Raw genomic sequence first — 27,552 nt, 5'->3', positions numbered from 1 at the left:
CTTGTTCCTATTTATTACCAACTCCTGCTCCACAGAGGGAAGGGTTGTTCCCTCTTCTCTACTCTGCTGTTGCTGCCATGAAGAGTTTTCCATTCCAAGGTAAACAATTAATCAAGCTGAAGTTGCTAAAAAGTAAATCTGTAGCTGAAATCAATACAATGCAAAGACAAGTATTTTATGTAGAATATTTTTATTATTACATTGAGAGTCTCTGTTAAATTAACCTGGGCAGTCCAAGCACATTCCCAAGGAATAAATCTTTTTCTTACATTACACAGTAAAGGGAGGAGGGAAATAAACTCATAAAACATTTATTTTCTATTGAGGAGATAAAGGTTTTCAGTTACCAATTTGTAAGGTACAGTAACCTTACTATGTATGCCAAAGGGAATTATAAGATAGTAAAAATTATCTGTAATTCTTTTCTATGGGATTTTGTATGATGAGTAAACTCTGACTGCTAGACAGTCCTTTTGTGGGGTGAGGAGAGTGGCTGGGTGTGGTCAATTAATATTTGCTTTAGTTCTCTTTCTTATTATTTTTGCAGACTTGGAGTAATTGGCTGTAAGGGATTTATAAATTGCCCTGTTTCCAGGCTCTTCTGGCAAGTGGTGCTTCAGGGAGCCAAGAAGCAGAGCTGGAAAAGCAGTAGCCATTTCCCCTCCATGTGTTTATAAAGCATGGTGGGGGAAGAAAACAGATCATCAGTGTTAAAGCTCAGGGCTTAAAGGGCATGAGGACTGTAGTGCAAGTCTGCTTTGTGAGAGCCAGGCTGTGTGTGCAAGCAGAGAAGATGGAGACATTCGTGGCCTATAGTTTTATGGTTGAGGTTTTTGGTTTCCTTTGCCATATGCCAGACAGACTTTGAAGACAGCCAACAAAATTCTTCAGGTATAAAAGTGCACCTACACATATGTGAGTCTAAATGCGGATGTGCACAACCATACACACAAATACAGAAACTCCTGGGAGAAACAAGAGTGACTCTGTCTTTTAAAAGCCCTTTGTCCAGCTGCTAATGCCATGGCCAGACTGCCCCTAAGGCTGCTGTGGTTCCACATTCCCACATGTGATTGCCAAACCCGGTGTGCTCTGACTGCCTGTGCTATTTGCTGTTTGCTGCAACAAGGTGGTGCTGGATAGATATTTTTCGGCTCCAGTCCTTGAAGTATGCCTTTTAAGGGACACAGTAGAATTAATTCTGTTTGCTCAAGTGATGCAAAAGCAGTTAAACACGATTCAGAACTTGGGCTGGAATCTTCAGGTCTCTTCTACAGCCTCAGAGATTTGTGATTTGGGCCTGTATTCTTAAAACATTTTGCCAGTAGAGAAGGATGGTATGAAAGGATGAAATAAATGTTTAGCGGTTTTCCCATGGTCTGGAAGTAGAAGCATCATTAATTTCAATAGAAAAACAGAGTTTGTATCACTTCTGCACGAAAATTAGGGGATTCGATTTAGAAGAGTTTGTATTTTTGATCTCTAGCCATCTGTCTGACAACATACATGTTATTTTTCTGTCTATTTTCTGTCCATGATTTATTGGGAGCTTATTGAAATCAGTTGCACTATTTCTACAATTTTTGCTTTTGCTGCTCCCAAACTCATAATTCACACCACTGAATTGATAAATAACATTTCTGCTAAGTGGTCAGATGCAATTTTTCCCTGACTGAACAATTTAGGATTCTTCTACATACTCAGCACTTACGTGCACACACATGCATGAACATACACAGAAATACACGCACACACACATACTCAAATGAATATACAATTTACTATTAAAATAAAACCCCAAAACCGAGCCACAGTGCTAAATTCAGCACCAGATATGTTTCAATGTACCTTCCTCCCTTGCCTCAGCAGGATTCTGAAGCATGGGTTTAGATGATCTACGTTCACGCAACAGAACCAGGAAAATGTGTCATTTATTAAATTAAATAGGGTCTTTGTCTTGCCTTTGATTCCACCGCGAACAAATATATATTCCTTTCAAAAAAAAAAACAAACAAGCAGCAGAAGCAAAGCCCTGTGCAAATAATGAAAGAATAATTGCAGACTGTTTGGGAGGGCAGCTCTAGGAAGCAGGGAATACGTTCAGAGGCTTTGTTTGCTGCTGGTGTTCACAATGTCCTTTGTCTTCTGCAAATGTTATTGCAATTAAAAACTGGCTCAGCCAAATGAAGTGAATCAGAGAGTGCTTATTTACAAGAACATTTGGAATGAATAATATACGGCATAATTTCTGAAACCTGACAGTTATGAAACCTCTTCTTTTTACAGAGGGCCCTTGCATCTATTTAAAGTTTTCTTTTACTGGCCAGTCAAAACATGAACTTGTTTCCCTAGCTAGGAAAGCAATACTCTCCAGCACTTACACATAGGGATGTGAGCATAAGCACCGTATACTTAGACATTGTTTTTAGGAAATCTAAAGGATGAAGCAAGGGTTTGTCTGGGTGTACCCCAGACTCATGTCTTTGCTTGTCCCAGAATATGCCTCCAAGCCAGCACAAAAATTGAATTCTAAGGACTGGACATTTTGCACCATTTAAAATGGAACTATAAGGTGGATTCCACAAGAGGGAGCTAGAAAACAAATAATCTTTCACAAAGCGGGCTATTAAACTCTTTACAGAATAAAGTGGTGGACGTGCTACATGTGTCCATTATCAACCAAAAGAGGTGGCTGAGTTGCTGTTGCATCTAGTCTCCCACTATGATGGCTGTTTGTTGTATGGGAACATCAAGTCGTGCTTCAGGGCTTTGTAAAGACTGACAAAGGATTGAGCCCAAACGTCTTTCTGGTGTCCCTGGGACTGAGCAGCTCTGTAGGCTGTGTAGACCATGGTCAGCACTGTCCTTTCAAAGTCTTCTTTCTTGAGGACTCTTGGGTAGGAAGACAGCATGCTACTCAGCCTGCGGATCTCTGTGATGCTCTTGGGGATAATCTCGTTGCAGATGGTGTCAAACTCAGCAGCCTTCCTCAGTGAAGCGAGCTCCTCATCTTTGATGGAGATCCTCTGACCTTTGTCAATGTCAAGCTCAGCTAAAAGAAACTGGTACAAAATCAGAACACAGAAAGCTATTTATTTTCTCCAAGAAACTCCAGGCAGAGTAAATGTGCATTAACATGTCCTTAGGTCTTTAATTTATGTCAAATGGAGACAATTGCACTGGCTGGAGGTGGGGCAGACCGTAAAGTGTCTATGTGAAAACTGGACTCTTGTGTTACCTACCTAGGAAAATTAGAGATAGTCTATGGGGAAAAGGAAAGAGGAAAAGGAAAAAGCAGGTCCTCTTCTGTTGACCAAAACAGGCAAGGGTTGCTACTGGCACCGTGCCTAGTTCTGTGTGAGAAAGCATATCAGTAGCTTCCCAACCCATCTCCCCTGTTTGGACATCCAATCCCAGTTTCTCAAGGTGTGGGATAGACAGATTTGACCCGTGCACCTTCTTCAGGTGGACCACTTTCCCTTAGCTAACCATATGACCAGACTGTCATTTACAGATTGCAGTCCCCACTGCTGCCAAAGGGGGGACCTGAATTGTTTCGAAGTGAAAACAGTCATGCCCTTGGGATTACTTTGCAATTGCTGATACTTGTAGCCTTAAAAATTTGGGACTGAGACCTAGACCAAAGAATTTAAATGTGCTGTGTTTTTAATATGCAACTCTTCTGGAAGAAAGTACATTTCAGAGGAAAGCCTTTTGCTCTGGTTGTCACTTTGCCTGTTGGTGAGCTAGAAATCAAATTTGAGGTACAGCAGGCAACTGCTGCCTGCTTAAATGCTCAGAGAACTGAGTTTGTCACATATGTATATGTCTGTTCTCTTCCTTCTGGTGATCTATCACACAGTCAGCAATAGGTTCACTTCTGGGATGAGTAAAAGTGACATGAAGACAAGATAATGGATAACCCCAGTATGGAAAGTAACCCCAGTATGGAAAGTAACCCCAGTGTGGAAAGTAACTCCGGTCTTGGTTAAGGCTTAAGGTACCATCTGCTCCCACATACTGAACCTCATAAAGCAGGACCACATCTTCCAGTGAGTTTTGTAACACTGGGTTAAGGAAGGCAGCTGAGGACCTCTTGACTCGCTGAGCAGCTGGGAAAAGCATAGCTGGAAAACAATAACAGAAAAGAGACATTCCATAAGGTGCCAAACACTGAAAAGAGGAAGCACTTTTCAATAGGAGTCAACCAAAGAACTGCCTGTTGCAAAGACTTACTGTACAATATGACTTCTCACTGTAAATAAAATGCATGGCATGGACTGCTTTGACTCTAACCTACTAGAGATGGAGCTTAGCTGTTTGTCCTATATCTATATGGTGTTTAACACAGAACGGTTTATTATCCAAACCTGGGACTCTGAGTTGCAGCCCCAGAGGTGAAAGGAATAATGATAACTACAACATAAACATTATCTGAAATACATGTCCTTTCCCTGGATGTGCAAGGGGAAATCAATACTGACACTCAACAAAGCCTATTTACTTCAGTCCATTCTCTTTCTGAGACTCTACATTGCTCTGAGTTTCAATTGTCTAAGAGTTGTCCTTCCTTATTTAATAGAGAAAGTTCCACCAGAGAATAATCACCTCATCTGTCCTGGACATTTAAATTTGGAAGGAGTGATTCACCCAGATATCTGCATCTATTTACTGAACCTGTTACCAGCTTAGACAAGACAGCTACATTCAATAAGGGGAATCCCAGTTTATTATGACTTCAATACTTCACAGTGTTCTATTGTTAGAAAAGACAGTCTGCTATGATCAGGTGTTTATTCACCATTGTGAAGTGTACTACAGCTACTGTCTCAGGGAAATGAGAGAGCAAACATATGTATAGTCCCTGAAATCAGCACCCCAGTGAAGTACAGCATTTGTGGAATCAATCACCTGTATAGCCTGGAGCATAGAAAATATCTGACGCTACATTAGGGATGACCTAAATGCTTGGAGTTGCTAACCAGGTTGCTAACCATGTAACCAGGTGCTGTTAAAAGTTCCTTCATTTCAGAGCAGAGGGGGAAAACTCTGTTTTGTTTCATGCTATGTGTATATTATTTAGATGTTGATGTTTAGGTAATCATAATTTGAATTTGTTCAATTTTTTCTAATGCTTAAGAATAGGAAGGGTTTTTTTCAAATCTGTGCTTATGTGACTATTGGTATGTTTCCCCATAAACTTCACATCTCCACTTTAACTCTTGTTTACCAATAGATAAATTTGGAAGTCAGTGTAAGAAACAAGGAAAGAAAACTCCCACCTTTTCAAACACATTATGATTCTCTCTTCAAAAATTAGATTTCTACAATTATGAGTAACATCTAATAGAACATGCAGCTTCCTTTGAATTTCTGAAAAGTTTCACAGCCCCCTTCCTCTACCAGCTTTTTTTCCATGAAATATTTTTACTGGATCAATTTAGTTCTGTTTCGCCAAAGTTCTTGTGATGGATTTTGCATGCTGCCTGTAGAAAACCTGAACATCATTTAAAACTCTCTCTGCTGGGCATGAAAAAGAAAGCTGGAGCAACTGTAATTATTTTATGGAAAGGTTGTCCCTGCTCCCTGACTACATGGTTTGTCAGACAATTTGCCTCTTTGGTTACCCAAGCAGATCACAAATATGCAGTTCTTTCTAGACTCTGCATTTTGATAGGACGCCTACAGAGCTAACTGCTTCCTATTCGATCCATGTGAGTTTAGCTTAAAACTTATTTATGATAACTGAATAGTACTTGCAGGGTATGTGACTAAAAGCCTGAAGGAATGAATGCACCAGGAGAAAGAACAGAGACATAAAGGACTCGGTCTCTGCAGTATCCTTTCCCCAGCCAGCAGGATGCCTTTAGCATCCGAGAACCTCGTCTGACCCAGCCGAGGAAGGGGTGGGTTTGGGAAAGGTCACAAGCTGCCTGCAGGCTCTGCTCTGTGAGAGTGTTTGCCTGACTGGCCACTGGGGCTATGCCCACTTGCTGCTGCTGCTCCATCTCTGACGTTTACCCCTCTTGCTCAGAGCTCAGAGCTTTGTTGGAGCTGCTCCATCTTTTGCTCTTGACAGTTCATGAATGCAATTGAGTGCATGTGAAGCACTTGAAACTTCAAGCACTAATTACTGAGTAATTAAAACTTTTATTACTGGGCAATTAAAACTCTAATTACTAAGCAGCTGGAAGAAATCCAGTCTATAATGATGACTATTCATTTTCATCTCTTTTAGATGCCCTTTCAGTGAAAACAGACTCAGAGCACAGAGTACCTCTACATATGCAGATGGTTTACATCTCAGATATCCTCTGAGCCTTGGCAAAAGTGTGGCATCTTCCTTCGGTGCTGTTGTGCTTATTGTCATCACATTGATTGCTTTTAAATTGCAGTCCAAGCACAGATTCCCATGTGGAATTCCACATGGAGCTGAGCTGGGAGTCATTAGATTCAGCCCATCATCACTCACCCAGAAAAGCCTCAGTGAAGGACTCCCACAAAAACAAATGCCATATTATCAATTTAGTACTGGCCTACTTGCTGAATCACAGGTAGTGCCTTAGAAAGCAGCAGGGTCTTCCTACCCTACTGTCCCCAGGATAATATGGATTAGGTCGGGAGATTCAAAGAGACGAGAGTTTGAGCCTCTCTATTGTGAGAAAGGACTCTGTATGCGTATCAGAATCATGCCTAGGGGCCAGGCTAGCACTGATTCCCTCTTCTCATTATCTTATTCCCAAAACATATTAAACTTTGTTACAGTTCTTAGAGACTCCACTCAGAAAGTCTTTCAGAACTCATTTATATTTGTCATGGTAATTTAATTTTCCTGATCTGCATTTTATTTCAGACCTACCCTCTCTCTCTCTTCCTCCACGGGAATCCTTCCACCGTCACCCCCTCCACAGTTGTCTCCATGAATTCATGAGTTCCTCAAAGACTGCATGAACATTTAGAGCAAGCACTCTCTGATTTTCATGTTACTGACTTAACACAAATGTTAGTTAAGCACAAAAGCTGAGAAATAGAAAGATTTGCAGTCAGTTTCATTTGCATTTAGTGATTGCAAATTCCATTTGAGATGTTTCTGCTGACTTTTACTTTTTCTTGCATTTATTTCCATCTCTGACATGAGTTGTCTGGGTAGCATCAAAGAACAGCAGGGGAGTATTACTGTATTTACCAAATATTTACTATTTTCTTCCCCAAGGGAGTTCCCTATGACGTTATCAAACAATTATTTCATAGGAAGATGCAGAGTAATGTATCATTTTATGTTGATGTTGCAGCCATTTGTTTCAATGGCAGTAGTCATGAACATCTAAGCAGCAGAGATCCCTAATTAATATTGATAGAGAAAGCCCAACCCAGTGATCTCTGAAGTCAGTGGAGAGTCTCCTATTGATTTATTGTTTATACTTCTCTTACAAATGTGTCAAGACATCTCCAATGCAGATGTTTCTGTCAGGGCTGATCAATCATGTAACAAAAAGCTTATGATTCACAGATATGAGGTAGGAAAAGTAAGGTTTTGATTATCCTTACTGAAAATATTTTCTATTCTATATCTCTGTACTGCCAGGCTCATTGTCTTCTAAATCCCTTCATCACTGGGGCCTTGAGAGTTGTCCTTGATCTGACCTCCCTTGCTGCCCAGCTGAGGGCTGGAGGTGGATGAGAGAGTGAACCATCATGAGAGAGTGTGCAGAGGGCAACCACCAACTCCAAGCCTACCTGCCTGACCTGGAATGGCCTCATCTTGTGCCCTGGAGTGCAGCACTGCCTCTGCCTGAAGATGGTGGGCAGCCTACAAGTCTAGTCCTAAGGGTAGTTAAAAGTACCTGTCAAAATATGGCTCAGAAGTTCTTATTTTCTGAACCACTTACTGCAGGAGCCCATCCAGTCTCCTTCAGCTCTGTTGACTCAATTCCACTCTCCCTCAGGACTATCTGTGTTTTTAAACAAAAGCTCTAGTCATGTTTCCCAACTAGTTGACTTACTTCTAACTATTAAGCTAATGCATCTGTATGGTTTAAATATAATATCACCTTTGAGGCTGACAGTAGCTTTATTTTAGAGGTGTTTTCATCTTTCTTAAGAACTCTGCCAGAATTTTCTGTATGTCATTGGCCATGTGGTAAATATTTGTGATCCTCTCCCAGGTTTTCCATGCAGTTTCATTGCTAAGGGTACAGATGTTTAGTTTTGCTTTCCAGTTCATGCACCTGCTCATGATTTCCCAGTTGCTGCCTGTGATGTGTTTGCTCAATAAGTACAGAGCATAGCTGCAGGAGTGCTCAGTTATTTGTGCATCATCAATGCCCTTTTCATCCCCTGTGAAAAGGTATGAAGCCTTTGAAAAAGTATGAAGGGTGAATTGGGCCCCACGCAGACCATTGCTCCAAACCTCATACAGCTCCCCGGGGCTCTCGGACATGAACACAGTTTAACTGGGGTTATGACTCAGCAAGAATTTTTTTGATTCCCATCATGGGCATGGGAAAGGGCTATCTCATTGCTTCAGAGGGACTCCTTTCAGGAAGGACAGAAGGAGCAGAGGAACAAGGACTTGTGGACCAAAACTTCTGATTCCCTGCAACCAAAAAATGAGAGTCCATTGTAGGCACAGGGAAGGGCAGTGGTCCAGTTGGAGTTGTCCTATAAGCCAAATTCAGTCAGCAGGCTGCAGTTGCAGCTCTTGTCTTAGATTACCAAGCTTGAAAATAATTTCTTTGGTCATCACTGGTTTTCTGGGACCAGTCCCCTTTTTCTGGGAGTGCAAGAAGGGAGTGGCCACACAAACAGCAGAAGTTCCTGTTCAGTGATGGACCTAAAAAGGACCAGTGATCTCTGAAACTCCTTTATGTGTTCTCCAGCAGTTGTTACAGGAATTAAGAGGGGTCTGCAAAACCATGTCCTTACAGACCATCACAACTGACTTTTTACTACAAGCTCCCAACCATCCCTTAGAAGTGAGAAACTGCTACAAGCTTAGCAGTATATCCAGCTTGGCCCATCACAGCAAAAGTTTTCCTTTCCCACCCAAACCTTTTGAAGACAGGACTCCTTGACCTCAACAGAAAGAAGTTAATGAATCCAAAATTATAATAAAAGCAATTTCTCCCTGTTTGGCTTTATCTTACTGGTAAAGCAGGGAATAAAATTGTTTACTTTCAATGCTGTGAGTGCATTTATGCATGAAAACAAATATGCATACTCGCCCTAAATGAAAGGAAAACATAAACTTTAAAGGTTATTGTTCATGAAGGCATGGTAAGACATGTAAAATATTTTAGTATAAATTCATTGTCTATTGTTTTGTTCTGCCCTATAACAAGCCCAGAAAAACAGCATTTGAATTATACTCCAGTGGTGTGACTTTTTTTCCCTAGCCCAAACATCACATGTCTAGAAAAGTAAATATAAAACATCCGTGACCATGCTTACCCTTTTTTTTTTTTCTGTGTTGGTTTCTACAAAAGAAAAAATCCGTCTCCTGGGCCATATGCACAACCGTTTTAAGCTTGATGCTAGTCAGCCTAGAGCATATCCTGGTTCTACTCCTGAGCTGAAAATTTTCCTTGTGTCACGACATTTTTCTCTAATCTGCCTGGAATTTGCACTAAAAAGACATTTGTTGATAACTTGGTGCTAGTGATTTTCTCACTAGCACTGACTTCTTGGAAAGATGAAGATGATTCTTCAAGGTGAATTCAAGTTTTTGCCAAGGAAAACAAACTCAGCACTCTCCACAAAGCGATTGTATAGGCAGACACAGCAGCCATTATAATTAATGCCATGCAAAAATTATGAGTGTTCTAGGCTGACTGAAGCTGTTTTCCTGCAGAAACTGCTGGGCGGTTCCTAGAAGTCATTGTTTGTTTGGATCTTAGGGTAAATGCCTGAAATGCTCACAAAGGGATTCTTTACTGTGTGGGTGACTGTGCACTGGAACGGATTGCTTAGAGAGGTTGTGGAATCTCCCTCACTGGAGATATTTAAGAACCTTCTGGATGCAAATCTGTGCAATGTGTTCTGAGAAGACCATTCTTGAGCAGGGAAGTTGGATCAGCTGACCCACTCTGTGATTTTGTGATTCTTTAACACTGTACAGGAAGCATTGTTTGGAACTCTCCTTGACCATGCACCACAGAAGAGAAGAGGACATGAGTGTCATAATTTGCATACACCTGACAAAATCTTTTGTTTCATGTTCTTCTTCAATAATCTTGCTTCTGAGGGCTTACATACAGACCAGAAGTGTATTTTATACATAGAGGGTTTTATTTCTGTCAGACTCTTTGGTGGGTCCATGCTGAGTTGCTTCATCGATAGAGTAACAACTCACTCTCCTCCATTTACTGTTGCAGGCTAACTGTGAAATACCTGTCCTTACCATTCTGCAGCGGTACCAAAAGCATCACTTTCTCCAGGGTGAAGGGATGTTGACCTGTGAGAGGTGTGTGGTGGGCAGTGAAAGTAGTAATGTAGATCACAAAAAGGGCCATATTATGAAATGATAATGTGTTTTATGCATTTTACTTGCCCTGCACTTGCCTCATCCCCAAGAGGGTGTACCTTCACCATCTGCAATCTGTTTATACTGTCCTGGCCTGCAACTGTTGCCGGGACAGAACCAGGTTTTGCTCTTCTGTATCATTAGAAATGATTGAACACTTTGCCCTAGCACAGGGGAAACTGGAAGAGTGGGAAGCTGGAGGAGAAATAACAGGAATAAATAGGAGAAACACACACAAAAGGGTGAGGAAAAGCACTGCAGTGCCATAGCCCAGCATCTGAAACTCGTATCTGGAATTGCGGTTACTCACATAAGTCGCTCCCATGACAACAAGTGCAATGCAAAGACTTGTACATTCCAACTTTAATACATTTAAATCTCCATTATTGGGAGATTAAATCCCAATGCCCCTTAGGAGAACACAGCAGTGAGATGGAAAAAATGTTTTAATTACAAACCAACATGAACAAGTGCATGTTTAAAAGTAGCTACCAAGAGAATTTGCCCCTTTTTACTTTCAGCTTCCTATCCTTGCTATCTTAGCTCCTAAGATTAAACCTAATAGTGACAATGGCCTCTCTTTATTCCTGACTGCTGGCTAAAACTGACTATAGATATTAGCATCTTCTTAAGTTATTAAAAAAATGTTTAAAAGAAAAGTAAAGCTCTGCCTTGAAAATCTAAGCTTTGTCAATAAGGATGTAGGAAGTAGATCTCCCTATAAAAGTTGGCAACAGGCAATACTGTTCTTAGAAAAAAAAACAGTTTTAAACACCTAGAATTAATAGCATATTGTACTCAATTCCATAGTGCAAAATATAATCCGTTTTTTCAAACTCAGTTTTTACTAATTTCTCTCTTTTTTTAAGAAATACACATATTCTGAAAGAGTGTCTCAGTCACATAAAACAGAACCCACTCCAACATACATTTCTGACTTCACAAATGTCCTGAGATCTGTGAGATTAGATTAAAGTGCAACAGAGTTTCCATATAAAAAACTAGAGTGGTAATAACTTTTCTAGCTACCTAACACAAGTGGAAATGTAAAGGTGTATTAGAAAGACCAAAAACTCCTTATGTTTACAGAAATGGATATTACTAGAGATGAAAATGGTGTATCTGAGCCTGTGTTTATGAGAGGCAGAGGGTATTTTCATTTATGATTTAAGTAAAATGGTTTCAAAGATATTACTAGCATCAACTAACTAAAGTGGTCTGAGAATTTATTCCCTCATCTAGAATTTCCATTATGCAGCATTTTCACCTGTTTCCAGCTTGGAGCAATATGTACCGTGTTATTTATTCTTCCCTTGGTCATAAGGAGGGGTCTCTACCTGGAATTACTTATGCATATAAAAAAAATGTTCCAGTTAGCCAGGAGAGGCCTTTAACATGCTGGAGTAAAGCTGCTGCAGAAGGTGTGGAAAGAAAAAAATGCACATAGACAAACTGAAGGAAAGAAGGAGTAAGCAAAATATATTGTTGTCCTTCAGTTTGCTGCCACATTACCACAAACTGGGGATAGACTATGACGAAAACTGCATGAGTGAAAGGCAGCAATAAAGAAAGGAAATATCAACTCTGTTCCACAGATTTAACACATAGGCTATAAATAATTTTGGTAACACAGTAAATTTCAGGCAGGGTTGGGAAATGGACCAGTGTTTTATATCCCTGTCTTCATTGCCGAGCCGCCTCTCCTTCCCTGTCTGTACTGCTCACAACAGCCCTTACACAAGGTGAAGGCACAAAGCAGTCTTAATTAGACGCATTTGAAATTTTTTTGTACAAGTGAACAAGTGAAGGGATATAACGGTGATCTACTTCTATTTCTCCCAGGAAGCAGCAGAGAAGGGAGAGAGTGAGTGAAGGAAGGAACACAGTGATGTGCTTGTGTTTTGGTTCTGAGCTGTGGGAAAGGGCCCTAGGAGCTGAGTGAAGTGGATGACTCTACTGTTGAACAAGGGAGCAAGAGCAATGAAAATCTGAGCTCTGCTTCATGAGAAAAGACAGAGCTACAGCAGCTCCGAGAGGTTTCTGCATCATGCTATTGCTGCTCTGAAAGGAAAGTCCTTCAAAACCAAATCACTCTCTCCAGTACTCTGCCCTTTCTATATTAGCAACACAGATCCCAAAGGAGCAGGCTTGGGCCTTGCACCATCTCCAAGGTACATATTTCCTCAGAGCTGAGTCACTGAGCACAGAAAGGAGGTGTCCAGTAGTTAAGAATGGTTGTGTTTCCTGGCAGGCAGAGGTGACTGCATAGCTAGGGTTTTGCTGAGTCTGACCTAATCACAGCTGTAGCTGCAAGGGGCAGTCCAGCACGCCTGCCTGCAGGGAGGCTTTCCCTCCTTCCCTTTGTGCTGACTTGCTTTGTGTGGCCACACAGTCAGCTAAGCCAGGAATCTGTCTGATCACTAATACAGGGCAAAAGCAAACCAAAAAAAGAGTGATAGATTTTAGCAGCCTCATTCCACATCACATCTGTGAGGCCAGCAGCACTTCTACATGTGAGAAACTCACAGTGCAAGTGCAGTCTAACTGTTCTTAGCATATCTGGTGATGATTCCAGTTCTCAGATGACATAAGGATAAAAATCAGCCACGGTTTGGAAAAGCAGACGACCCTCCTCCTGCCTACACATCCTTTATCTAACCACCAGGCTCAAAAGCTCCCTTCTGTGCATGACCACCTCAACTAGGGTAGTCATTGCTTCTGCTAGCTGTCAAACACTTCTTTCCCTTCTGTGATTACATCTCACTGAACTTTTAACTGAGTACATTCAACTGGCACAAAGAATATGTAAACTTTATTCCCAGACTGGGTGGTGAGAAAGGAATCAAAGATCTAGTTTGAACACACCTATCAGGGAGCAGTAAGAAATTTATTTCATTATCACATGACAGCTCAGAAATGATGGGGACCCATTCCCTTATGCCATCTGTGAATGCTTTCAATTAGCAAGTTAACTTAAGTGTCTGATGGTGCATTTAGGAGTAGCCACTGAACTGATAGCTATTATTATTTTACTCATATATGAACTGCTCACCCACATGAAACACGAAACACAATGAAACCCACACATATGAAACAACGAGCTATTCCTCATACTCACTATATATGAACATCACAGCTCAAAACTAAGGAGGAATAAACATTATATTGGCCATTTCTTTTCCCTTCCCTTCTAGAAACAACCAGGATGTCTTCCCTTTTTCTTCAAATCCCCATCCAAGTTGACATAAACTGTTAGGAAGTGAATATATAAATCCCAGTTTTATTCTTCCTCTCCTCTGGGATTTCACTTGCTCTTCAAAAGCAAGGAAACCCCAGCTGCATTTCCAGCTGTTCAGAGTTCCAAATGTCAGTGCACCTGCAGCTGGTTTTCTTAATAACATGAATATGTGCTAAATGAGAAAGTATATAAATGAACCTTACCCAGTAAACAAAAAGTATAGGGATATTTAGTCCTTTTTGCGAGGAAATGTGTTACTTTTGGAGGCAATATCTTTTCAAAACATTTTATGATTTCTAGTAGTCATGATAAAGACAGAAAATCTGAGAAAGTGACTGAGAGCTGAAGATGGATCCGAATATGTCTCTGAACTGGGCTGGTACAGTTGCTTTGCCACCTGAACAGAACATGAAGGGTGAAAAGTTTTCCATCCCTGAGTGATAATCAGGGGAACCACACATTTCTCCTGGAGAGGAGAAGGAAGATCAGCATGAGAAGGCGTGTGTTCTGTCAAGAAAATACTTGCATGAATGTCTGGGCCCTATTACGGTAATTTCTACATCTCTATGAAAATAATACTTAAATATTAATGGAACTCAAATATAATCATCCACAGAATCTAATCAGTGGATTTCAATGTGTGCAGGTGCAATGATGGGCCAAGACAAGTCTTTGTGATATTGCCATAAACATAGCAAAGAAATATGAAGGGTGAATGGTAAAATGGATTATATTTATAACTGCCTTCCCCGCTCCACACACACATGTATGGGATTTTCATTTTACAAAACAGACATTTTTCCACTGTTCATTATTACTTCATACTCTTCTAAAACCTGACTATTCCTAGATCTTTCAGGTTTCACAGTCTGCTGAAATAAAGCTGAGACTGATGTACAACTGGATTCACCATTAAATGCAGAAAGCCTTGCCAAAACTTTTAATGTTGCAAATTGCTAAAGGCTGCTGGACACTGTAGATGAGGTCCTCAGATGACCTGAGCTGGCACCACCAGCCCTGTGATGCTGCTCTGCAGGCAGCCAGGTCACAGAGAGTCCTGTGCCGTGAAAGCAGCACACTTGGGACCACAGGAAGAGAAGAAAGTTAGATTCAGGGTTACAGAAATCTTACAGCTAACAAAATAACCCAAATATCCTGTTTTCTGCAATCTGAAGGCCACAAAATGCCAACAGCTGCTCCTGAAACTGATGGAAATTTAAAACTCAACCTCTTTCACTGCTGCAGTTCCTGCCTCTACAGGTGCCATCTCTCAGTGGCTCCCAGCCCAAGAGGATCCTGCCAATTTGTCCCATGTATTTGATTCCATGCTCTTCTTCCTTAACATACCTTCTCTTCTTTTGGAGTCGTTTGAGCTGAACTTGTGAAACAGAATTTGGCTTATGGGAAAATAGTCTAAGTAAATGTTTAAGGAAAAAATGTTAACGACCTCATGCTCTAAATCTAGGAAGAATAGACTTGGAGATAGGGAGGAAGGCTTGATTTACAGTGAAATCCTCTAGCATGCTGTTGAATGAAACCAGCTGGGGAGTTCATTCTTTGATTTAACTCCTCTTTGCGTGAGGATTGGTAAAGAAGACACTGTTACTGTGAAAAAGCATTTTAGATAAGATGCTGTGATAGTCATTGTAAATTTTATCCTGTTTTTTTTCTAGATTTGGGTTTTCTTCTTACTAATCCAAACACTCTGAAGTTTGCATACTGAAATGGGCTTTGCCAGTTTTTACCAGCATGGATTATCAGTATAGGCTGCTAGTGAAAAATTTTTTGGTCAGTCTGATGTCTGTTGTGTTGTGCCTACAGAAGCACTCCTTGCAAAAACTGGACTTCATCATGGGAAAATTCTGCATGACAGATCTTCCTCAGCTTGTTAGTGATGATGATATCCCAGGTAAGCTTACAGAAATCACCTGGTTATGAATGTTGTTGATATTCATCTTACATCATCCTCATATGACTTCCTTTTGTCATATTAGGGTAATCATTATCTGAGATACTGGAACACATTAATACAATAAACTAATCATTCTTAGGAGTAGATTGATGTTTAACACGGCCACAAAGTAAGGCAAGGGACTAGTTATCTCCCAATTTATACTTCTAAATGCTAAGTAATCTTTACGTTCTGTTTTGACCTCTGAGTGCTGAGGATTAAGGATGAAGCAGAATGTAAACTAGCTTGTCATGGCTGAGTTCCTTGGATTAGTAGCTGCTAACCATTGCATTGGCTTACAGAGACAGGCTGGTGTGAGTGTTCTAATTTGTTGTGAGAGGGACACAGAAGGTGATTTATATCTTTGTCTAAATAATGCATGGACTACTTTGTCAGCAAAAGCACCCAAGGGAAAATGCACTGGGCTTTGAAAACAGGCAGGTGAACTCACAATATGTTCAAGTAGTTGCTCCCAACTGAATTCCCAAGCTGAATTGCAATGAGAAGGACTCAATGAGATGGAGGTGCTGTGGTCCAGCCTGGGGTTCAGCAGCATTCATATACAGAAGCATCAGGGGTGATAAATTTGCTTCTCTGACAGTTTACATCTTTGTTGGCAGCATGAGTTCAACCAGGAGGGAAAAGCTCCTGGGAGACATCATAGATAGGTGTGAAAAGCCAGCTGGACATGATACCCATTTCTATCTTTGAATATGTAAATAGAAAGGGAGGGCTATGGAGTCTTTAAGACATGTGACGAGTTGGTTCCATTTACCTCACTGCCAAATCTGTGCAAGTAGAAACTGAGCTCTTTGCCTTGGTGGTGATATTTTGCTTAAGAGTCCCCATATGTTCCTTTGGAGAATATAAGTGCACGTTGTTCAGCTTTGATGTTCACTTTGGCTGGACCACACTGGCTGTGAACAGCATGCCCAGAGATTAAGGCTGACATAATCGGGTGTGTGCTGGAGGGATGATCTACGGCACATGCAGTTAGTCATTCAGGGTTTGAAGGGCATCCAGAAATTCACAGCAAATGACCAGCAGCCTGCTCTCTAAATACAATTTATGGTTAGCAAAGGAGTGCTTTTCTAGGGAAATACAGTTTCTTATGGTATCCCTTACACTTAACTACATATCAGGCAGAGTCTTTAAAAAATGAACTGGAGCCCACAGCATTTCCCTGCTGTGAACGTGGGAACTACAGCACCACAGCAAGACTGGTCCCCATTCTGTGTGACTGCCAGTTTGTGACTGCCCTGTCTTTCTCAGTCCCATTGCTAAACATGTCAATCCTGCTCTCTGCATTCCTGAAGGATTTCCTCCTTCCTCAGAATGCAGCATTGCCCAAGCTTCAGCCAAGTGGCTGCTGCTTTCCCTCTGTGCAGTAGGACTGGCTTTGGGGAGAGAAGGGGCACAGTGAGGGACAGTGACCTGGTACTGTAAGGCAGGAAGGTTAGATAACACAGCTAAAAACCCCAAGCCCGGGTCTGAAAGCAGGTTTTGGCTGGTTTTGATGGCTGACAGAGGACACCTGATATCTGTAGTCTGTTCATCAAAACTGGGATCCTCTGAGCTGAGCTCGGACACCTTCTTGCCCATCCATTTCACCCTGACATCCAGTGTGTAAACAGGACCACTGCGTCATCCTCCTTCTGCTGGAGAGCCCAACACAGCAGTCACGCACTATGTGGTCCTCTGCCACTTGGGCCTAACTGTGTCTGATTGTATCTGATTTGTTGCTTGTGTCTAATTCCTGTTATGGGAAAGCCCAGTGTGGAAAAATCTTTGGATACTTTTCTATCCTTGTATCTTAGGACGCAACCGAGTTTTACATTTGCGAAGTACACAGAAAGGTAGGTCAGTCCCTTTTGAACTCTGTTTATTGAAAACCCTGGCGGTAGAAAGCAACAGAGCAAGCAGTGTATACATTTATATCAATAGATTGATTACCTTCCAAAACTTTCTGCCAAATTGACATGGCAATCCAGAAAACCAGAAGTTGCTGCAACTATGACAAATGAATGGTTTCACTCAACACATGCTGTACTATATTAAACACAAGTAGTGTCTAACTGGAAATGGAGTTTGTTCAGTGCCAAGCCATGAATAATTGCAGCAAATAAAAAATGAAGAATGCCTTAAGTGTCATTTATTTTAAGAGGGGGCTTAAGACACAAACAGTTCCTTCAGACATAAAATCTGTGTTTAATAAATAAATTTAATAAACACTTACTTCGTATTTCTTCAGAGCCAGGCATAAACAAAAATGTAATGTGGCTGTGAGCATTATGAAAACCAGAGAGGAAACTGAGGGCTTTCAGAACTCATTCCATTCCTCCAGGGACTGATAGGGAGAAACAGGGACTTGTGCAGCCGTGGCACTGTTTAATATGATTGATGTAAATAGGAAATGCTGCAGCTCCACAGTCCTGTAAAACAGTAAGTTTCTTGCAGCTTCCGTGGAATAAAACAGGCTGCTCCTTGGGCAGTGGCAAGAGTCTTTTTGCATACCCACACAGTTTAAAAGATCAAAGGGAGGGGAGGAGTGAGAAAGTGACATACTGATGATTCAGTAGCAGTAGCTTTAACTTTATAATGTGACTGGAGGTGAATTGCCCAGACTACTGTCTCTCAGTATCCTGGTGGGCTGAGAGGCTGGTGGGGACCAGAAGCAAACTCAAGTCCTGCTTATGTGAGAAAAAGGCAATGGCAGCTCCAAAGAAAAGCATCCATTCCATGAGCCTGAGAGGCAGATGAAGACCAGCTGTGACAGATGGACATCTGCTGAAGGGTGGGTTCAAATGGGGATGCATATCATGCCGACAAGGGAGCAAATGCTACTCCAATCTAGAAAGTATGTGTGGTTTAATATTTCCCATTCACATTTATCACATTTTCTCTCTCTCTCCACTTCCTTTCTCTTCCTTTTTCCTGTCATTCATACTACTTTCTTCCATTGGCCATTTTTACCTCCAGCTTTCTCATCATTTCTCAGCGTCTTTGTCTTTTGCCTTTGCCTCTGTCTCCCTCCTTGTGGCTCAAATTATCCTTCCTAGATTAGAAAGTCTGTATTCTTCCCAAGACAGAGAAGAGATTAGAAGCATCCACTCCTTTTGTGGCATGCCACTGCCTGCCAAATAGATGGAGATCAAATCCTGATGTTCTGGCTTGGAGCAGATATCCACATCCAGTTCAGTGCAGTTTGTTCTCTTTGCAATTAGGCAAAACCTAACTGAAATGTTCTCCTTCCCTAATGCCATGCCAGGTGGTGGATGGGTCTGCAGACATCACAGAAGGCTTTTGGTTATCCAATATGAGACTGCAGCACCCCTGCTGTCCCATTTCTTCCCAAATAACCTCTCACCTTCAAACAACTTATTTTTCCCTTTCTCAGCAACTTTTTTTCAGCTATCCACCTGGCTCCTCCTGAGCAGAGAGAGACTCAGTGGCTTGGAGCCTGGCTCCTGGCTGGTGACCTGTTTCCCTGTGGCTTGGGAGGAATTTCCAGAGGAGGAGCGGTATGCGTGCCGCTCTCAGGGGAACTGGGAGACTGCCAAACCTAACCAGCAGACTGGGCCAGGAAAGGCCCCACATACTCTTTCACCACAGGAAAGGAATGTTTGTGGAAACTGGGAGTACTGGAGTTTATTTAACTCTGCTTTTCTTCTCACATTCTTCTTAGTCTCAAGCCCAGCACTGAGGTCCTGCAGCCACAAGCATTGTGATAGATAGACAAGGGTAGACAGGTTATTGCTGCAGCCTGGAGCATCTCAGGAAGGATAAAAGGAATTATTGGCTGAGCATTGGTCACTAAGTAGGTAAGACAGCCCCACAACTTGTGGCACAGAGTTGGGCTAGTTTAATGTCTGAATGAGCAAATATGCTGTGGGGGATATATCACAGAGCAGCCATAGCAACAGCCAGATTGAACGTGATTTTGGTATAATGAGAGACACAGGGACTATAGAGACATACAGGATCCCTTCCTTGGCTTTCTTTCCTTCCAGTGGGTGAAAAAATCCTACAGATGATGGTCTCCTTGGGGATTTTTGTTTGTGTTAAATAACAAGTGTTACTTGCAGCATATCTTCAAGCTACTTTTTCTTTTCATGATGCTTTGATATATGTTTCCCTCTACTTCCCTGCATCAGCTATCTATATAGACAACCTGCATCAGCTTCACCCATGCCAGTGCCATTTTGCTGAAAAACCCTTTAGTCAACAAATAACTTGTTTGGGCTGAAAGAGTTTAACAATCGGGGTTACTGCAGGAAACCAAATTCCAGGTAATGAATGAGATTGTAGCCTCACTCCTGAGGGCAGAAAAGCTCCCTTTGACTTTTGCCATGCTGGTTTGCACATTTAAGTGCTTCTAAAGTTAAAGGAAGGAACAGGCTGGTTTGCCCACTTCAAACCAAGACACTCTCACAGCTCCCCGTTTTGCTGCAGGCAGGTCCATGAACCCAGCTGCCTCCTCTTCAGTTTGGGTGGACTCAGCTCCCCTCAGCAGAGCCACCAGGGTGCAGAGGGAGAGTTTCACAGAGCCTCAGTTCAAACTGTGCCTGAGGGCAAGCACCAGTGTTTGCCTCCAGCACCCTATGCTGGCCCTATGGGTCCTGCCCTGCCTTGAACTGAGCACAGGCACTGTGTGCAAAGTTAATTGCTGCAACACTCAGTGTTTTATCTCAGCAATTTACATCTTGCCTGCCACTATTTGGGTAATCAGAGCCTCTGCAGGCTGATGATGTTCATTAAGACCTGCTGACTTTCCTTTCAATTAGATTGTACTATTCAGTGCTTCTGACAGGATTTCTTTCTGCCTGAGAAGTCATTACACTCCTGTTGAATTTGGCACAATCTACTCTGAGAAAAGCACTTTATGCTTCAGAAACAGAATTTAAAAAAAAAGAAAAAATAATCACAAGTATTAACAATACACAGGACTACATGCACACAGTCATCCTGAAGAGATCTGGGGCGAGTGATTGAATTACTCCATGCCTCACAATTGAAAAGGGATGTTAACATTTCCCCTCCTTAATTACACTGAAATTACACTGAAAGTTCTTTGGAGAAGGAAAGATTATTTTTTGTTCTGTGTGTTTGCATAATGCCAGGTACTACTGAGGTCTCTAGGCCCAGCAGTATAAGACAATCAGGAGGGGTCTCAGTCTGTGAATGAGTACATGAGTTATTTCTTTCATCACAGAGCTGCTTTGCCTTTGGAAGAAAACATTGGCTGCTCAGCATGCACTAACAGCAGTGAGGCAGTTGTTAAAGGAAAGGTGAAGGAAGCTATTTCCATGTGAAAGTGTAAGGAGGGATTTGAACGGCAGGAGGTGCTTCTGAGCTGGACTATAGCAGGGACATTAGGACCTTTGTGAAAACTAATCCAGATTCCATGACAGTTCAATACCTGGGACTGAGGTAAATAGATGTGACGTTACAGTATGCAGGAATTCTAAACAAAAATTACCAAAGTTGCAGCAAATGTCTTACTGACTTGCCAGTCCTCAGTACTGGGATGGAACTGGGATCACTGAGAAGTTTCTACTGGCATTACTTTCAGCAAATAATTCTCATTTAGCCTGGTACATATCAAAGAATCTTCCTCTTGTTGCTTACCCAGATTTCCTCAAAATTGTCTAGTTCCTCTCTCTTTTTAAATTTTGATTCTGCCAACCAGTTTATGACTGTATGAGCTGTAAGCTTTAGCCATTTTTTCGCTCCTTCCTGTGGTGAATAAAGTCTCAGAATCACTTAGATCTTCCTTCCTAACAGCATGACTGCTTTTATAGAGTACAATATCCATCTATGATCTAAACTAAAGTGTGGAAACTTCCGTAATCTATTCTCCCTCTGATCTCATCACAGTTTAGCATCATTGCCCTAGGAGAGACTAGAAACTTTGATTTATTTTTTTTAGGCATCCTTTGTATGTCTTTCAGGTACCCACTGTGAATTCTGATTCAGGGATCATCCTCCATGCGGGTTAAATTAATTAATCCTGCCCCTAAAGGAGTATTTGAGGAATCAGGACATGCTAGAAAGGACTTTGATTACAGTTGCATCCCTACCCTCTTGGATATTTATCCTACAGAGATTAAATCCATTCAGAGACTGTTATATTCCATCTACCTTTTGCAACACCAAGCAGCTTTACTAGGCACTAATAACTAACCTATTTTCAAGCCTTTCTTCAGTCTTTTCTCTGCTCTTCCTCCAATATCACTTTTTTTGATAGTTCCAGACCATCACCATAGCTGATGCCCAAGGCACCTGCCACAGGGAATGGAAAGTCTCTGTCTGTGCTGCACAACAAATCACAGGGCAGACACGTCAGAGCCAGAAGCAGTATGATCATATCACTGTGGCACTTGGTCCAACCAGGTGATCCCCACTGAAAGGAAGAACTCATTCCCTTCAGCATATGCCATGCATGTGGCTATCATCCTGCTGGCACACCAGCTAGAATCCCTGCACTGCCCTGAGAAGTGCATGACAGGCAGCTTGCCTCAGTTCTGGGTCTGTGATCTCTGCTCCACGCACCACTGTGCCATGGAGATAACTTAGTTGCCTCCTTAGCTCATTAATTCTAAAATATTTTCCATACTTTCTTGAAAACATATTTCTTCGAATTTTTTAAAAGGCAGAAAATATTCTTCTAATGCCTCCTTCCTACTACTTGCAGCGTAGGAAGGTTTGGCTTTTATGGATCTAATTTTCGGTCTGTGACTTAAAATTATGCTCATCTCTTACACAACCCTTTGCAAAAGAATTTAGGAAGTAAAAGCATAGGTATATAATTTGTCTTTTTCAAGTCATCCAGATGCAAAACTAATTCCTCTGAATTTCAATCCCAGGCAGCCCTTCAGGAAGTACCTTCCTTTCTTTACAGGTACAGTTGAGATACTTGGTGCAGTAATAATTTGCATCAGAGGACTCCAGCCTGCAAACCTGCATTCCCAGGAACTGGAATAACTTAATGGAACAGATTCGGGGTGTGTGGGAAAAATCCCTGCTGCTGCTCGATCAATCATTTTGCAGCTTCAGTGAGGTCATTGGAATGGACCCAATAAGCAGGGAAGTTGGGGCAGTTGAGACAATTTTCCAAGTGATCACGTGAGAGCCAGAGAAAAGGGAAATATTGCGTTTTCTCCATAAGAAGTAACATTCTTTACACAGCCAGGCTTAGACAGAATTGGCTCTGTTTCATAGCATTTCACATCTTTCACTTGCACTACATATTTTAAGAATTGGATAACAATGACTTTATAGAAACTAAAGGAAGATGAATAGATGTTGCATTTGAAAAAGTTCTGGTAGCTGGTCCAGCTGGTGTAACTTTGTTTTACGCTTGGATCAGACCTCTGGAAACCTTGTCATGTTCTAAATAAGCCCAGACCATAACCTGGTATACTTAGGGACTGCTGGGCACATATGTGTATGTGTGTTTGATTATTTCTGTTGCAATTACACGCTGAGTTCAGCCCACATTTCCTTTGCTCATGCTGTCCAAGCCAAAAATGTGTTACTGTCAGTGGTGGAATCCCAGAAGTTGCTTGAGCAGGGAGTGCCTGGCTGTAAGGATGCAATATGAGATGTAGTGGGGAAGGGAGACAAATAAGATGGAAAGCTGTGGGGATGCAGTGCATGCCCTAAACTCCAAGGCACTCAATCTTTGCACGCACAGCAAAGATCAGCAATCTGGTACACAGCAGATGATCATAGAGATTAGAATATACTAAACACTGCTTCCTTATGAAAATACCATCTGACTTTTTAGGAACAGCCAGTCTCTCTTTCTCTTCTACATAGTCTTCCCTCTCCTGGCACCAGAGAGCTGCCAGCCTGCGGTAGCAAAGCCCACAGGCAGAAGCAGTGGGCAAAAGTTGCTCATGTAGTAGCTGCTCCATCAAACTCTCAAACTAAGTTACCACAAACCTAGACCAAATATTAAAAGTTTGCATTGTTGTGGGTAAATTAAGGAGGAGGGACCTTCTGTTCTTCCAAGTAACTCCTTCTGCAGAAATCCTTTAAGGAGAACAAACTGTTCCCCCTGGTGCTATGGAACAGCCATTTGACTTTCACCAGCCACTAGAGACTGGGTGGAAAATAATCCATAAAGATCTGGATGGGACTGTAATTCTGCTTTTGAGGTCTGGAAGGAACAGCATAGAGACTCCCCAGAAACGTGAAACCTCAGTGATGCTAATATATCCTTTTCTCACTGGTGGGTGAAAATCGTTTTACTTGCTTATTTTGTGTTTTTCAACAACTCTGTTTCTGGCCTCCACTGAAGGGTCCACTTACCCTTGCAGCTGTTTCTCCACTGTTTAAAAGCCACAACCATAAGAAATCTGCATCTTCACTCCCTGAGTAACCACACAGCAAGCATGTTACTGTTCGTGTGCCATTTATTAGAATCAGGCAGCCCTTACAGCAAATAAACTACAGCCAGCTGAGACAAAATGTGCTAATAAGGATTACCTTAAGGTTTCTCCTCAGGGAACAAACAATTCTTATAATGCTCATAAAGCTAAGTTCTACTCTCCAATGGACTGGCACTTGTCAAAGAAGTTTGATGAAAGTAACTGGGTGGGAAGCAGTGACATTGTCTCAGGTTACCACAGCTGAATGTGTGGATTTGGTTTTGGGTTTGCTTTGGGTTTTTTTATTTGTTTATTTTTGTTGTCAAAAACCAAGATTTGTTTCTTTTTTTCTCCAGCAAAAACATCTCTTAAGATCTAGAATTCTTGTTTGGAACCGTAAGAAATTAATATGAGCTCACCTCTGACATTGCATAGGGAATAACACAGTAGAAATCTAATATTACCTTTTCTCCCTAGACAGGTGCTTCATAAAACACAAGAGGCTATTTCTATACAGCTAAACCTACAAGAGGCTCAAGGAAACTAGAGATGCTGACAAGAAAATTATTTCATCATCGCTCCAGATCTTTTCTTTTTTATTCTGAACATGTCCATCCCAGACACCAGGCTTTGCCTGTGACTTCTGGACCAATGTCCACAGTTCAATCTAGACAGGCTGAGGAGTGTGTGAGATTTTTAATGCAAATGGCTGAAGGAATAAATAAAAGAAAAAAAAAAAAGAAAGAAAAGAATAAAGCATTCTCTGTTTTCCTGCCAGAAATGTTGGGGTTTTTTCCCATTCATTGATGCTTCTAAGCAAAGAGAAAAAGGGAGGTGGCAGTCTGGAGTTCCTAGTCACTAGTCAGCACAAGTACATTCATCTTTTCTTTTGTCTGACTTTTTCTTAAGCCAAAGCTTAAATGATTGGGCTGGGGATCCAAAGCTCCCTCAGTACCTCCTAGTGAAAAAACAGTTAAAGCTAGACCTTGTTGTATCCAATATTGACTGTTCATTTCTATTGCAAACAATGACTGTTGGCAATTACAGCAAGACTCTTTATCTATTGTTTTGTAAACAATTTGGACTACTAGTCAATATGAAGATGATACACAGATCTGTCTTTCATTTCCGTCAGTCCAGATGTTGATCTGCCTTTGTTTTTTCATTGCAAAACTCAGATCAGGAGTTGGATAAGACTTAAACGACAGAGATTTAACCTAAACAAGACTCAGTTGCCCTTTGTAGAGGGAGGGAAGAGCTCTAAGTGTGTGGAGGGGTGTGTTGTATCTCAGTACTCAGATTTTATCTTAGGTTTCTAAGCAATTCAAAAATTAGGACAGTGTTTCGGCCCTCTCTAAATATTGCACATTAGGTTGGAATTGGTTGGGCTGACACATAGATAGTTCAGGGGAGTGGAGGTTCTCTGAAGGAGTCATGCCTCTAAAACATCTTTAGTGCTGAATAGTTCCAGTAACTGTGGAAAAGAAATTTGGTTTCCTCCTCAGCAAATATCTGCATACAATATTTTTGAAAACCAAACTCCTTATCACAACAGAGAATGAATTTTCTCAGTCCTCTGAAGTCTCCAAAAACAAGCTCCAGAGCTTCCAGCTTGAAAACAATCTTCTTTCCCAAAAGGCAAAATAGAGTTCTGATATTTTTCTTTAAATATTCATGGTGATTAAAATTGGACTTTAATAGTTGCATGGATTCCTCTTAGGGTTGTGATGTTGTTGTTTAATTAAAATAACTGTGTTAGCAAAAGTGAAGGACATCCTTAAATTGCCCAGTGACTATTCCATGAAAATAACCCCTTTTTTTTTTTTTCTATTTCTTAGGTAAGGTGACATCATTCTTCCAAAAGGTAGGGTTGTGGGGTTTTTTAATATATACAGATCTAGTTCTGATTTCCTCACCTTTTTATGTGTCATCCCTGGAACACAAACTCTTACCTACAGAATTAAGGGATCTTATGATGACAATTTGGGTTATTTCCTCTATTACATAGGAAGAGAAAAGTAAGGTGCATGAAGCTATAATGACTCATGAAGTATCATCCAAGAAGCTGGTGGAAAAGCTGGGGAAAGAACTCGCCACTGTGAGTCCCAGGTCATTGCTCTGTCAGTGAGCTCCTACTAACTGCAAGGAACAATTAATTAATTCATATAACCTGAGCAGAATTGTGTAGCTTTTCATGAATTCACTCAGCCATTCTCTCTCTCTCACAAAATCAAAACCAAACCCAAATAGCAGACTAGAAAGGTACCAGCTGCAATGAGGAAGACAGGGAAGACTGGAGTGGGGAGGGGAGAATCTGAATGCTCTATTTTTTTAGCACACTCTGGTGCCTTTAAATATCTGTGAATCTCAACATCAGAAGCAAAGAAATCTTCTGGGAGGTGTTTCCTTTCTCCAGTTCCAGCAGCTACTGAATGCATGCCAAATACCAGAGGAGAGAATAAAACCAAAAAAGGAAAAGGACATCATCACTAGCTTTTAAGCAAGCATCTTCTATGCAATCCAATAGTCCCAAAACATTCCATATGTTACTGTCACACACACTGGAATACAAATATGTCACAACTATATATTGTCATATTGTCAGCTGAAGCCTGATAACACATGAAGTGGCTTTCCTTATGTTGTGTGTGCTAGTCTGTCAGAATAGGGTAACAGGCATTCCCAGGCACCTTACACAATCTAGACATTCATGTCTTTACTGTTACCAGGTATCTGCCTGCTAGAGCAGAAGATTATGCCACCTGTCACTGCAAAGGCTTTTACTTTAAGGTTTCATTATTAATTTTTGTTAATGCAGGAGAAAAATGAGAAGGAAGACAGAAAGGAAAACGTGCAAGAATGTAATTTTGGTTCTTGGGATGTTTTATTATAATAGAATACATATATAATTTTAACTTTTTGCTCTTATTCATGTGTATTTTTTTATTTATCTGTATAATTTTTAACTGATCTGTTTAATGGAGAAAAAGAATACCAGAGCTGGGAGGGACAAATTGTATATATATATACTATATATATATCTATATATCTATATGTCTCTCTATATATACACAGATATAATGCAGCATAATTTCAGACCAAAGCTACAAAGTCAAATTTTTATCTTAAATAGTTTTACATGTTTAAATCTTACCTCTGCTCCATCTGTGGGTCACAGTGGCATGAGCACTGTAATAGAACAGCAGCAGCAGCAAAGTCTTCCAAAGCATCCTTCTCTTTAAAATACGTGTGTCTATCTGTATAGTAGCTTTTCAATTTCCCACCTCCTTTCTTTTCAGGAATAAATAATGGCTTTTCCTTTCCCCCTCCCCCTTTGAAGAAGAACCTGTCTGTTCTTCTGAGTACAGCTGAAGTCAGTGTGCAGCTCCTTTCCCAAACCAAGTCTCCTCGGGATCAGGAAACTTACTTTCACAGACAGACTTTGTTTTTATCCACATCTGGAATG

General features: G+C 41.1%; 1 protein-coding gene across 1 annotated transcript; it reads right to left on the bottom strand.

The window, feature by feature from the left end:
- Nucleotides 1-184: 184 nt before the first annotated feature.
- On the bottom strand, nucleotides 185-27,491 carry FAM180A (family with sequence similarity 180 member A). The gene is made up of 3 exons (XM_051784564.1): nucleotides 27,241-27,491; nucleotides 4,027-4,127; nucleotides 185-3,062 (listed from the first exon to the last, which is right to left on the bottom strand). The coding sequence occupies exons 1-3, from the start codon at nucleotides 27,314-27,316 to the stop codon at nucleotides 2,721-2,723; spliced, it is 519 nt and encodes a 172-aa protein (XP_051640524.1). The 5' UTR covers nucleotides 27,317-27,491; the 3' UTR covers nucleotides 185-2,720.
- Between the last annotated feature and the right edge of the window lie 61 nt (nucleotides 27,492-27,552).

The sequence above is a fragment of the Manacus candei genome, unplaced genomic scaffold, assembly GCF_025592945.1.
Source record: "Manacus candei isolate 608988 ecotype Guabito, Panama unplaced genomic scaffold, ASM2559294v1 h1tg000018l, whole genome shotgun sequence".
NCBI classification, from domain to species: Eukaryota; Metazoa; Chordata; class Aves; order Passeriformes; family Pipridae; genus Manacus; species Manacus candei.
The sequence above is the reverse complement of the archived record's forward strand: the minus strand, read 5'-3'. Positions and strand labels throughout refer to the sequence as shown.